Source organism: Neoarius graeffei, chromosome 4 (assembly GCF_027579695.1).
Source record: "Neoarius graeffei isolate fNeoGra1 chromosome 4, fNeoGra1.pri, whole genome shotgun sequence".
NCBI classification, from domain to species: domain Eukaryota; kingdom Metazoa; phylum Chordata; class Actinopteri; order Siluriformes; family Ariidae; genus Neoarius; species Neoarius graeffei.
Window position 1 is genome coordinate 10,882,457 of NC_083572.1, and position 14,326 is coordinate 10,896,782.

At 42.0% G+C, this 14,326-nt stretch overlaps 1 protein-coding gene across 1 annotated transcript in view; it reads right to left on the reverse strand.

The window, feature by feature from the left end:
* cacna1ia (calcium voltage-gated channel subunit alpha1 Ia) overlaps positions 1 to 14,326 on the reverse strand; it is a 431,086-nt gene that overhangs the window by 95,939 nt on the left and 320,821 nt on the right. The window contains exons 19-20 of the mRNA XM_060918817.1: positions 12,325 to 12,393; positions 7,167 to 7,345 (exon numbers count right to left, since the gene is read on the reverse strand). Of these exons, the coding sequence (XP_060774800.1) occupies positions 7,167 to 7,345; positions 12,325 to 12,393 (248 nt within the window). The remainder of the gene's footprint in view (positions 1 to 7,166; positions 7,346 to 12,324; positions 12,394 to 14,326) is intronic.

Consider the following 14,326-nt stretch of genomic DNA (forward strand, 5'->3'; position numbering starts at 1 on the left):
TCTGAGTGGACAGGCATGAATTTGCTCCAGAAAGCTAACAGCTGCCTCAAATAATACACTTCAAAAAAAAAAAAAGTCAAAACGTTTCAAATGTAGATTAAAAAGCATCGATTTATTACTTCATGATATGTTAAGAGAAGCATTTAGCATGGATTATTGAGTCAGTTCATAAAAAAGACACCTTATTAGCTGTCTTATGTTTGTTATGATGCTAGTTAAGTTATGCGACTGGAGCTAGCGCCACTAGCCATGAACCTAGCCTAGCCTAATGAAGGTCATCTTTTCCATGCTAGCTAAACTAAATGCTAACTAAATGCTGCTTTACATAAAAAAGACAGGGAAAAAAAATTTAATTGGAGGTAGGGATGTTAACCGATGACCGTTTGACCGATGGTTGACCAAATCAACGTCAACCGGTTAATTTTTTTTTGGTTGTCGGTTAAAAAAAAAAATCAATCGTTTTGAAGCTGCCGATTTTGGAGCGGAGAACCTGGAATTCTGTTTTGTAAACGCTTGGGGCATGCCATGTGGTGTAAGGACGACAGCTGACAAATCAGAAACACCCATTCAGTCATGTCCCGCCCTCCCACGCCAGTTGAAGACAGCTGCCACTCGGCGAAAGAAAAGTCTCAGTGTTGGATTACTATGATGTTAACCAGGTACGTAACATCAAGGAAATTCTTGACTATCAAAGAACCAAGAACACGGCGCATGAATGAAGTCGATGGTTGATTAGTCTGGTGAATATTAATGTCAACATAATAATAATACACAAGATCTGAACTAAAACCTGGTTACTCACTGATGTTACTTCGCATCAGACAGTTGCTATATTAGCTTAGCGGCTAATCAGCTCAGCTCCAGCTATCCCATTCCCAATGGCTGTGCACAATTAGCAGCCATGTAACCAGGCCCGCCGACAGGGCAGGGACAAACGGGTATGTTGTCCCGGGCCCAGGAATGGGGAGGGCCCAGAACTGGGCTCTCATGAAGTTGCGATTAAATTATTTTATTTCATTTCAAAATGTGTTGATTTGGGGGAGAAATGTGCTATATTTGCATTCAATAAATGATTTCTAGATCTTTTGCCTTTATTGTCTTTGAAAAAGGCGTCAAGAACCCCCTACCACCCCTAATGCAAAAATGGTTTGGTCTGACTCTTTGATTAAGGGGAAAAAAACGACATCGTTCGATCATAGCGCTTCGACAATCAGCGTGCGTGCCATTTGCCAACATGCACAAGTCAGGAGCAAAGAAAATAAAAGAGAGGAAGAAACCAAGAGACTCAGGGCCTCACTGCATAAATATTTTAAAAAAGTTTCGGATGATGCAGCAGGTACTAGCAAAGGCAGTGGGGCAGCTGAGCCAGGTAAGACACAGCCAACTTTTTCCAGCCCCGTAAAGTAACCCCAACCAAGGCACGCGCGGCACACAATTCATGTTACAAACGAGGGGAGAGCAAGTCACACTGAACACCATATCAAACGCACAGGGCATTGAATCATTTCATAACCACAACGGCTTAATAACATTGTGTTTCATATATCTGATTGAAGCTAAGAATATTCACATTAGCCCGCAATCATATCCCGCCGTTTCTCGAGCGGTGTGTTCTTCTCTGCTTTTCACACTGGACAGTACGCACGCACAGTATACTATGTTCGCCCCCAGCCCTGCCCGAAATCCCCCGTCCATCGCTGCTCCTTCAAGAGCACCCCAATCGCGTGATTATAGTAGACTATCCATGAGTTTAGGAAGGCATTGCGGGGGCTGTCGCATGCAGGCTTGGGGCGTAACGGAATACATTTAATGGCGTTCGGTTAAAGGATACAAAATAACAGTAACCGCTTATTCCGTTACAGTACGGGGGGAAAGATTCAGTGAAATTGGGGATTACTTCACAGGATCACAATGTGTGTGAGGTTGCTGGTTTTGGGCTTTTTTTTTTTGTTAAAATGTTAAAACTGTAAAAATGTTGAAATGCTAAAATGAAATGGTTGTTGACCGGTTGAATGGTTTTTGAATACCTGTCATTTAAGGGTTGGAGTGAGTAGAGACTGGGATAAGAGAGGGGTGTGTGTGTGTGGGTTGGCCTGGGGGGCCCATTCAGAGCATTTTGTCCCGGGCCCAGCCAAAGCTGTCAGCGGCCCTGCATGTAACCGTAATATCAGTAGCTGGAAGACAATTGCAGTATGAGGTCTCTGTGTCTCACTTCGAAGAAAAGTGCCTAGTCCGTAGCAGTATGCAATATCAACACACAGCCTACTGCAGTTAACTGTAAACACCAGGGGCCGTATCGCTAAAACGTCCTATCTTCAATGAAAAGTTAAGATGGGACAAGTGTATGATAGGATTGTTTTCAATAGGCTACTCAATGCAAGCACCGGTAGTGACTGAACTAAAGCTTGCCGCTTGGAAAATGACGGCAATTTATTGAGAACATGTTCACACTGATATTTTTAATGCCGAGTTGCAACTTAACAAAAGTGCTGACACGGCCGCAGACACAGACCTGGGTGGAGAAGGACAATGAGGAGGGGTCGAGGGGGGATTTCACGCTTATCACGATGTCTCGAAGCTGGAGCCATTTGTCCTCCGCTCCAATACAGTGGTGCTTGACAGTTTGTGAACCCTTTAGAATTTTCTACATTTCTGCCTAAATATGACCTAAAACATCATCAGATTTTCACACAAGTCCTAAAAGTAGATAAAGAGAACCCAGTTAAACAAATGAGACAAAAATATTATACTTGGTCATTTATTTATTGAGGGAAATGATCCAATATTACATATCTGTGAGTGGCAAAAGTATATGAACCTTTGCTTTCAGTATCTGGTGTGACCCCCTTGTGCAGCAATAACTACAACTAAACATTTCTGGTAACTGTTGATCAGTCCTGCACACCGGCTTGGGGGAATTTTAGCCCATTCCTCTGTACAGAACAGCTTCAACTCTGGGATGTTGGTGGGTTTCCTCACATGAACTGCTCGCTTCAGGTCCTTCCACAACATTTCGATTGGATTAAGGTCAGGACTTTGACTTGGCCATTCCAAAACATTAACTTTATTCTTCTTTAACCATTCTTTGGTAGAATGACTTGTGGGCTTAGGATCGTTGTTTTGCTGCATGACCCACCTTCTCTTGAGATTCAGTTCATGGACAGATGTCCTGACATTTTCCTTTAGAATTCGCTGGTATAATTCAGAATTCATTGTTCCATCAATGATGGCAAGCCATCCTGGCCCAGATACAGCAAAAGAGGCCCAAACCATGATACTACCACCACCGTGTTTCACAGATGGGATAAGGTTCTTATGCTGAAATACAGTGTTCTCCTTTCTCCAAACATAATGCTTCTCATTTAAACCAAAAAGTTCTGTTTTGGTCTCATCTGTCTACAAAACATTTTTCCAATAGACTTCTGGCTTGTCTACATGATCTTTAGCAAACTGCAGATGAGCAGCAATGTTCTTTTTGGAGAGCAGTGGCTTTCTCCTTGCAACCCTGCCATGCACACCATTGTTGTTCAGTGTTCTCCTGATGGTGGACTCATGAACGTTAACATTAGCCAATGTGAGAGAGGCCTTCAGTTGCTTAGAAGTTACCCTGGGGTCCTTTGTGACTTTGACGACTATTACACACCTTACTCTTGGAGTGATCTTTGTTGGTCGACCACTCCTGGGGAGGGTAACAATGGTCTTGAATTTCCTCCATTTGTACACAATCTGTCTGACTGTGGATTGGTGGAGTCCAAACTCTTTGGAGATGGTTTTGTAACCTTTTCCAGCCTGATGAGCATCAATAACGCTTTTTCTGAAGTCCTCAGAAATCTCCTTCGTTCGTGCCATGATGCACTTCCACAAACATGTGTTGTGAAGATTAGACTTTGATAGATCCCTGTCCTTTAAATAAAACAGGGTGCCCACTCACACCTGATTGTCGTCCCACTGATTGAAAACACCTGACTCTAATTTCACCTTCAAATGAACTGCTAATCCTAGAGGCTCACATACTTTTGCCACTCACAGATATGTAATATTGGATCATTTTCCTCAATAAATAAATGACCAAGAATAATATTTTTGTCTGATTTGTTTAACTGGGTTCTCTTTATCTACCTTTAGGACTTGTGTGAAAATTTGATGATGTTTTAGGTCATATTTATGCAGAAATATAGAAAATTCTAAAGGGTTCACAAACTTTCAAGCACCACTGTACAAACCCCTCGACATCAGTGCCACGTTTGACTAAATGTTTCGCGCTGTAGAAAAGGTAATGTGAGTGGAGGGCAGCGACTGGGACTGAATGTGCGGACGCTCGCGATTAGATTTAGAATAGATTCTAATAATTCCAATTCTAGAATTTTAAACTCATAGGTTAACCGACTTTAACCGGCTAATGAGGCTCGGTGGTCGGTCAAGATTTTTTTTTAGTTTTCGCCATCCCTAATTGGAGGTAGTTGGGGGTATCTAAAGCTAGCTTCAGTAAAACATTAGCTTATTTCGCTTTCTAGCATGTGAGCACATATCTAAAACGTATAAATTGGATTAAAATGTCACTGAAATGCTTTTTTTTCCACAATTCATGCATACCATAACAACGTCAAGAAAAGTCTTTGAACGGAAGAGATTCCTCTTCTATCAGCACGTTGGCTGCGCTAGAATCTACTAATACCTCGATTGCATATACTTAGTTTCAGAGATAGAACTTTTAAATAATAGACTTGTACAATTAGTGTAAGGTGACCAGTTGTCCCTGTTTTCCGGGGACAGCCCGTGTTTTTGGTGGCCAGCTGTCCCCAGCTGGAGCTGTCCCCGGAAACGTCCCCATTTTTAACCATGACCGGCAGACCTGAAAATTAAAATCAGATCGAAAAAAAAAAGACCAAAACATTTCCTAGATTTCAGCAGACACCTCACGTATTGTCTTGTGGATCACTTTAAGACAGGCTCAGGCCGATAACAAAGATGTTCTAGAACACCTCTGGCGATAGTCTTTCCAGTATTTTGATTGGTGGAGCGGAGGAACAAATTTTAGCAAAGCGCTAGAATCTTTGCCTCAACTAAAAAGTCATTCATTCAGCTTTGACAGATCGCTTCATCCGCTCCTGGACAGGTGAACCGTAGTCTTTTTTGTAGGCCGAAGTGACATTATTTGTCACCTATGTTATTTCGCCTTTAAATGTCTAAGCTACATTACATTTTGCGATGTTGTAGATGACATAACATTGCTTGTGACACTGTATTGAGATGTAGCGGTTGACCTAACAAACCGTAGCCTACTGCGGCCAATGCTAGCAGGAGAAAGCTCCGTGCAGCGCCAGTCAGTCAGCTGAAGTTGTTGCTAGATGTAGCGTTGCTGTAACAGAAATCCAGCTGAGGTAAAATTGGAACAGTTCATTGCCATAAGCTAACTTACACACAAACTGGTGTGTTATCCCACAGAGTAGCTGGCTATGTAAAGCTGTAGGCTTATGGTTATGTTACCAAAGTGTCAGTAATTTGTATAATTTGTTGTGATGTGTAGCGGACTACACATTTTGATTAAGGCTACTCATTTAGGCTAGGTTGTCAATTCAGCTATGGCTACAATTTAGGCTATGGGAGATCGGGAATCATTTGTATCCGCAATAATAATAATAATTATTATTATTATTATTATTTACCATACCTTGAAATTGCTTGGATTGAAGTAAACTCATCTCATCTCATTATCTCTAGCCGCTTTATCCTGTTCTACAGGGTCGCGGGCAAGCTGGAGCCTATCCCAGCTGACTACGGGCGAAAGGCGGGGTACACCCTGGACAAGTCGCCAGGTCATCACAGGGCTGACACATAGACACAGACAACCATTCACACTCACACCTACGGTCAATTTAGAGTCACCAGTTAACCTAACCTGCATGTCTTTGGACTGTGGGGGAAACCGGAGCACCCGGAGGAAACCCACGCGGACACGGGGAGAACATGCAAACTCCGCGCAGAAAGGCCCTCGCCGGCCACGGGGCTCGAACCCGGACCTTCTTGCTGTGAGGCGACAGCGCTAACCACTACACCACCGACTAGAGGCACACGTATATTGTAATTAATTTATTTACTTTCATGGGTCGAAAACATCTATTTCAGCTAGTCAACAATTGAAGAGTCTATAAATCTAAACTATGTACCCATACCAGAGATTTTCACATTGTCTTTAATTAACGTTAACCTAAAGCAGTTGCAGAATCGGCTTACGGTGCACTCAGTGAGGAAAATCCCACTTTTTTATGAAATGCATGATCGAAATACATGAAAACCAGAAATGTCCCCCATTTTATTTTACAAAGATGAAAACATGAGATGGGGCAGCACGGTGGTGTAGTGGTTAGCGCTGTCGCCACACACCAAGAAGGTCCGGGTTCGAGCCCCATGGCCGGCGAGGGCCTTTCTGTGCGGAGTTTGCATGTTCTCCCCGTGTCCGCGTGGGTTTCCTCCGGGTGCTCCGGTTTCCCCCACAGTCCAACGACATGCAGGTTAGGTTAACTGGTGACTCTAAATTGAGCGTAGGTGTGAATGTGAGTGTGAATGGTTGTCTGTGTCTATGTGCCAGCCCTGTGATGACCTGGCGACTTGTCCAGGGTGTACCCCGCCTTTCGCCCGTAGTCAGCTGGGATAGGCTCCAGCTTGCCTGCGACCCTGTAGAACAGGATAAAGCGGCTAGAGATAATGAGATGAGATGAGATGAGATGAGAAAACATGAGATGTTTTAATGATATTTTCACCGCCAAACCAAAAAACGTCCCTGGTTTTCTTCTCAGAAATCTGGTCACCTTAAATTAGGGGGAAAAAGATGTGATTAATTCATTTGATCAATACATCAATTTTGACCAGATGTTTTCTATATACCAGCTGTGACCATGTTATCCTATTACAATTGCAGTATGTCTTGAAATAATGTCATTATTATTATTATTATTATTATTATTATTACAACTCTGCTGCAAGTATTATCTCTTATTAAAAGGAATATTTGCAGTATAGAATATAACATCAAATGAAAGCTTGTTACTGGCTCAAGTATGTTGCTTTTCTCATCCGAGAGTTCATTTTGTGAATTACGTATTCAATTATTATTTATCTATGAATTACAAACTTGACAAACTGAAGGTGTTGCATGTCCCTCGTACCTGAGGGGGCGCAGGGTTCTTAGTAGCCGAAGGACACGCAGCACACCCAGGATCTTGGCCCCTCCTGCCATCGACACGACAATGTCAATCAGAGACACAAAGACAAGGAAACCATCCAGAATGTTCCAACTGCTGCGCAGGTACGCACGATCTCCCAGATATAAGCCCATTGAAACCACCTGAGAGAGAGAGAGAGGAGAGAGAGAGAAAGAAAATGGTGTACTGTTTCATACTTTGTGTATATTTTCAAAAAAAAAATTGCGACACATTTTATCACAGAGAAAGAGAGGCGTGTGCTGTCATTTTGACAGAATCCCTGGAGGACTTAGTGGGAAACTTATGTAAGGTCTAGAAAATAAAAGGATGAAAGAGATGCAGATGATTGAAAGAAATAAAATGTGACTCCTATGAGACTCTTTGCTCTCATTACATCAAGTCCAGAGCAGACGCCATGTGACCAGCAGGAGCTATCTCCAAAGCCGGAATTGTGAAGACAGAAGGGCTGGATTTTAGTCTTAAAGCACATGACACTGTCAAGAACCAATCAATCTTGACACCTTTCTCAACAGGAGGCACGGGTGGATTTTGAACTTTTTTCCTTTCCATTTGACTTTCTGTTTCATGTTTATTTCTGCGTTTATTTTCTGCATCATGCATTTTGCACCTCACTTCATCGACCGACAATATCAGTGTCAAGGAGAGATGGCAAGAGAAATGACAGGAAAGAAACTTTTCCATGCAGAACTGCAATACTTATACAGTATTTATATGTTTCTAGACTGATCATAAATATGCTATTTCCTTTTCTATGCTATGACTATGATCCCTTTCTAATCAAAAGAAAAGTAACTCAATGGTGTACAATAAACTCATCTCTGGCAATCCTACTGTTCACAGCTGGTGGACTTCCCACACACTTCCTACCTAGCAATCTAACGAGCATACTGCACAGGAAAGAAAAAAAAATCTTTAAAAAAACCCCATCAACATTAATGTCTAATCTGGTTTGTTATCCAGATATTGATATTCACATCATTAATGCCAACATGTTAATTGGGCCTTTTATTGTGCTCTCTCTCTCTCTCTCTGAGCTCAACTTGTTAATAACAGACTCTGTTAGACTCGTAATGAAGTGAGGCAGAGAAACCCAGAGAACAGTACAGACACATGATAGAATGCCTCTGAGAAATTAATCGAGTAATTAATACCATCATCAGCTAATTACACATCTGCCATGGGGGATGGGAGAGAGGCAAGAAAGAGGGAAACGAGGGAAAGGGAGATAAATGCATCATTTTAGATTCCAGGATCTACAATCAAATCATATATAGTCTCAAAGTCAAGAAGTCAAAATCCTTCCTGTGCCAGGACCTGGTCTTCCTATGCAGTCTCCCGTCCCAGTACGAACCAGGCCCTTAAGGCACATTGTGCAGCACTGATCTCTACTTCTACAACCCTCAGCATGTTGCCTATACAGCTATGGTTACAGTGGGGGGCTGGTCCTCTGGTAACCACGAGAGATTGACTCCCCATTCGCATATGTATTGCAGCATGCAGTAGGTACCATTTTTATGATGGTCTTTGGTATGACCCAACCGCGAGTGGAACTTGTGATCTCCTGATTGAGAGGCAGACACGCTAACCACTAGGCCAGCTCGCAGTCATATATAGTCTACAACATCAATAAGAGGTCATCATCCGTGGACCATGAGTTGGCCTAGTGGTTAGCATGTCTGCCTCTTGACCAGGAGATCGCGAGTTCTACTCACAGTTGGGTCATACCAAAGACCATCGTAACAATGGTACCTACTACCGTCTGGCAAGGCACACTGAAATACAGATGTGAGTGGGGAGCCAATCTCTCATGGTTACCAGAGGAGTAGCCCCCCGCTGTAACCCTAGCTGTATAGGCGAGAGGCCGGGGGCTATCGAAACGGAGATTGGCGCCACACCCATATGCCTTAAAGAGTTGGTTAGTACTGGGACAGGAGACTGCCTGGGAAGACCAGATTCTGGTGTGAGAGGGTCCTTGATATCATCTGTGGGAGATAGAAAACATGGACATGGGCAAATAGGTGTGGCGGGTTGGGAAAACCCTTCAAATGGTCAAAATGAGATATCTTCTTTGATATATATAGTGGATAGATTAAAAAAAAAGAAGTCTGCAGCTGATACTGTAGGCATTTCTTGATATCATAGTTTCATCTGACTGCTGAAGCCATGGACCACAAAGTATGTACGGGATGTCACTGTTGAGAGGTACTGATCAGGATTGAAGTACAAAGGACTTTTGGAAACATTAGATATCCCATGGAACACTGTGAAAGCCACCATCAACAAGTGGAGAAATTGGGACACTAGAGTGACATTACCAAGAACTGGATGCATCTCCAAAATTGACAAAAGAATAAGAAAACATGGATGGAGGCTGCCAAGAGACCAAAGACAACGTTCAAGGAGCTGCCGGAATATCTGGATATGGGGTAGTGTGGCGAGATAGAAAGTCTATTTCAGGAACCAAAAAAAAAAGCATCGAAGCCCACCTTAGTTATACCAAACTATGTGGCAAAACGTGTGATGGTCTAATGTAGGCAAGGTAGAACTTTTTGGGCATAATTCAAAAAACCTTCTAAAGTTTGGTGTAAAAACAAGACAAAAGAGTTCATCACTAGAAGAACACAATACCCATGGTGAAGCATGCTGGTGGCAGCATCATGCTATGGAGCTGCTTCTCTTCACGTCGGACTGGGGCTTGAAATGGAATAATGGAATCATGGGCAGCTCCAAATACCAATCTATTCTGGCACGAAACCTGCAGGCCTCTGTTAGACAGATGAAGATGAAGAGAAAAACAATGTACCTTCCATGAGGATAACTCCCCAAAGCACAAATTCAAGCAACAAAGGAATGGCTTCAGAAGAAGATGATCAAAGTTTTGGAATGGCCCACTCAGAGTCCATATCTAAATTCTATCCAAAACCCATGGAACGACTTGAAAAGGACTGTGCACAGGCGATCCATTTATAATTTGATAGATCTGAAGCATTTTTGCAAAGAAAAATGGAATAAAAATGCCAAATCAAGATGAGGTAGGCTCTTACCTCAAAACACTGAGTGCTCTATTTCAAGCAAAAGGTGCTTTTAACAAAGTTTTAGTGAGGGGATGTTCACTCTTGTGCAACCAAGGTTTTTTTTTTTTTTTCAATTTCCCCCCTAAAATGTTTCTATTTGTTTTTAATTGAATTTTGTTGCTTGTATTCATCGTCATCACTGCCAAACCCAGTCTGGGCTTGAGACAAACCATGTTTGGTTGGCTTGGCCAGAATTGCAGCAGTAGGGAGGCCAGTTCCTTTTGGTGTACTCACACACACCCACACCAATGGGCAATTTTTAGAGTAGCCAGCTAACCTAACGGCATGTCTTTGGACTGCGGGGGAAACCAGAGAGCCCGGAGGAAACCCACACAGACACGGGGAGAACATGCAAACTCCACACAGGCCCCATCGGCTGATGGGCTCAAACCCAGAACCTTCTTGCTGTGAGGCAACAGTGATAGCCACTGCAGCACCGTGCCACCTGTTGCTTGTGTTAAAGGTGGAACAAACGATCTGATGATTTATCTTGGTTTATATATCAAAACTCTGCAATTTTAACAGCACTGTGTAGACCTTTATATCCACTGTAGTTCTGAGAGCAACAGCCTTTCCTGAAGTCAGATCAATGTCTTACAGTATTTGCACAAGCCATGGCCTAATGGTAAGAGAAGCAGCTTTGGGATGAAAAGGTTGCCAGTTTGATTCCGTGGACCAGCAGGCATGGCTGAAGTGCCCTGGTACGTTGTACATCGCTCTGGATAAAAGCGTCTGCTGAATGCCATTAATGTAATGCAATACTGTATCTCATGTAAAGTGAAAACTGAGAAAGGTGAATTTTAAAGTCTTTTGCAAGAAGACAACCAAAGTAAAGTTTGAAAATAACTTGCATAAATAAATAAATGACATTCTGTCTTGTTTTGGTAAAATGTACAGAATCTCTTTTCCTACAGTGGAGCTGTCAAACCAAGAAAAAAGCCCAAATCATCATTTTGTCCGTTTACCAGAATTCAGCCTCAGCCTCTTCTGATGGGTTTTCCCAGATGCCAAATTCGCAAAAACCAAAATCGCAAACCATCCATCCATTATCCGTAGCCGCTTATCCTGTACAGGGTCACAGGCAAGCTGGAGCCTATCCCAGCTGACTATGGGTAAGAGGCAGGGTACACCCTGGACAAGTCGTCAAGTCATCGCAGGGCTGACATAGCGACAAACAACCATTCACACCTACGGTCAATTTAGAGCCACCAATTAGCCTAATCTGGATATCTTTGGACTGTGGGGGAAACCAGAGCACCCGGAGGAAACCCATGCAGACATGGAGAGAACATGCAAACTCCACACAGCCCCCGTCGGCTGCTGGGCTCGAACCCATAACCTTCTTGCTGTGAGGCGACAGTGCTAACCACTACACCTCCGTACCACCCATTATGGCTTCCAATCAAAAATCATTCTTTCCCTGAGCTGCTTGTTTAATAATCTCAAGCCCTGTGGAATATCAGACACCCAAAAGAACGAGAAACAGCCATAGTGCCCATTTTAAGTCAAAAATCACTCCTTTCTCAGCACATGATTAAATTTCAGGCTGTCTGCTTCTCTTACATGTTAGCAACATTAGTCTTGTTGCTCCAAGGCAACACCAAAAACGTTTTTGCTGCTTGACTACATTTTTAATCAGCGGGCACACTGTATGCATTTCATTTTCGACTAAACCATTTCTTTAATAAGACAAGACTCACTCTAATTCCTGCGTTATTTGTGACAATTCCTCCAAAAGGAAGTCCATCACACTGCGAAATCCTGGCATGTGACAGCATGCCTAAATTATACATGACTTCAGACTATTAAAAAAGATATTTAAAGCTTGAAACTGACATTCATGCATGAATAAATAATTTCCACAGCCATAAAGCCTAGTCTATAAAAAGATGGAATTAAATATGCTTTTCTTTTCGAAAACCCGCAAGTGTTGTCACAGACACAGCTGGAAGCCCGTGCAGCAGATTGAAATTGGATGGTGCAGACAGACAGCAGTTTGTACTGTACGAGCGGAGCACTGTATTTACCTTGACCGTCATCTCGGCTACGAAGATGGCAGTGAAGATGTAGTTAGAGATGGTGAGAAAGACTCGTTCCTGTCGTACAAAAAAAAAGTGAGAGAAGAGAAAGAGCAGAACAATTATCTTCCCTTTCATGTCTTTTTGACAGTCCTAATAACAGTAAAAATGTAGCATTTTGAAGCAAATAGCAGAGTAGAAAAAAAGAAGAAAATGGCAGCATTCTCAGAAAGAAGTGTGTGAATAATATCCTGCCTTTATTATTCAGGAGAAGGGAACATGTAAATGTCAGCATGGCAAAGCAGAGTCATGCTGAGTACAAGAAGAGCAAAACTAACGGAACATTTCTGGAACGTTCCATCAATAAATTCAAGATGTTTCGAACGGCTGGAGAGGCGATGATGCTAAAATTCTCCATTGAAAATTTCTCTTGCAAATTCTGTCTAAATGGATGGATTTGATGAGTTATGGAACAACGAACAATTCTAGAATTCCTAGAACGTCCTGCTGTATATGCTCAACTCTATTTCTGGAATGGCAAATTATTCAAGAGCTCAGATTCTACAATTCTCTCTCTCTCTTTCTTATTTGGAATGTCTTCGCAATCAGTTTTACATTCCCAGTTCCAGAGTGTTCTGGAACAGTGCATTATTATAAAACCCTCCATTTCAAGATATAAATGGGCAATTCCATGTAAATGTCAACTTCACCATGCAAAAATAAAGCAACATGTAATACATCAAAACCACTCCCAGAGATCTCACCTAGGCCTGTATTTTACAGATGTGAATAAGTTGAACCAATTTGTAACCAACCTAATACGTCACTGTCAGTCTTTCTTTCTTATAATGTAAAACCCAAGCTAAAATCAACTTTGATCATGTACAATTCTATATTATTGCCACAAGCCACAGAAATGTATGCTAAAATCCACAAAACAGCAAAACAATAGCCATCCTAAATATTATTTAAGAACTTTGATAGTTTTAGCTGATATTTAGAGAGTTTTTCAAAGGGTTATGGTGGTTAAATTGCTGATTTTCTAAACATATGCCATGTCTATTTCAGACGCGTCACATCCATAACGAAATTTCGTCACATCCATAACGCTGACTTTTCCTTCCGAAACTCTGCATGAAATACAAAATATTTTAAACAAAGATTTTTTAATATTCACCTTGGACCCCTCTATCAAATGGATATCTCCATTTCGACATTAGGTTTACGATTTCACAGAGTTTGATAAAAATGTACAGTCACCCAAGAAAAGTGATACTTTTTCTGTCACATCCATAACGCATCTTTTATTGGCATTTTCTGGCATGCCCTAGATGTACTATGGGAATTGTTCTTGTTCTATCACTTCTCCAGTATGGTACAGCCTTAAAATATGCAACACCTGTTTAAATACTGGGAGACAATAAAACATGCACTGGGTCATTTGTTGCCATTTTAAGTTCAAGTGTCACGTCCATAACGCTGGAATTGCTCAAATATTAGGAAATGAAACCTGCAATTCCGATCGAGTGCCTCATATTCATCATTCAATCTCAAACAAAAATGTCTTCAGTGCATGGCCAGGCAAAAAAAGAACTGGCCTTGGCGTTCCAATACTTTTGGAGGATCTGTGTACACTCACCAGCCACTTTATTGCTGGGTTTCAGTCACGTGACTTTTCTTAGCGGTTTTACCGGAAGTGAAATAGCTGGTGGTCTAAACAGCTGCTGTAGTGCAAACAACTAGCGATAACTTATCAGAGTTACAGTTTGGGAAAGAAGGATTTGTCATACGATCTTGAAAACTACCCTTCAGTCGAGTTCCCCGACATCTTGAACTATCTGGTGTTGCAGACATCGTTCTACACCGCAAAACAGATGAAAGTGTGGAAGAGTATGGAGGCTTACAACTTTTTTGGATGTGGCTGGGTAAAGGACCTCGCTATCAAGCTGCTGCCGAATGAATCCTGGATTGTTTTTGCCCGTGAAGTATGTTTTTTTTTTTAAAGCTTTTC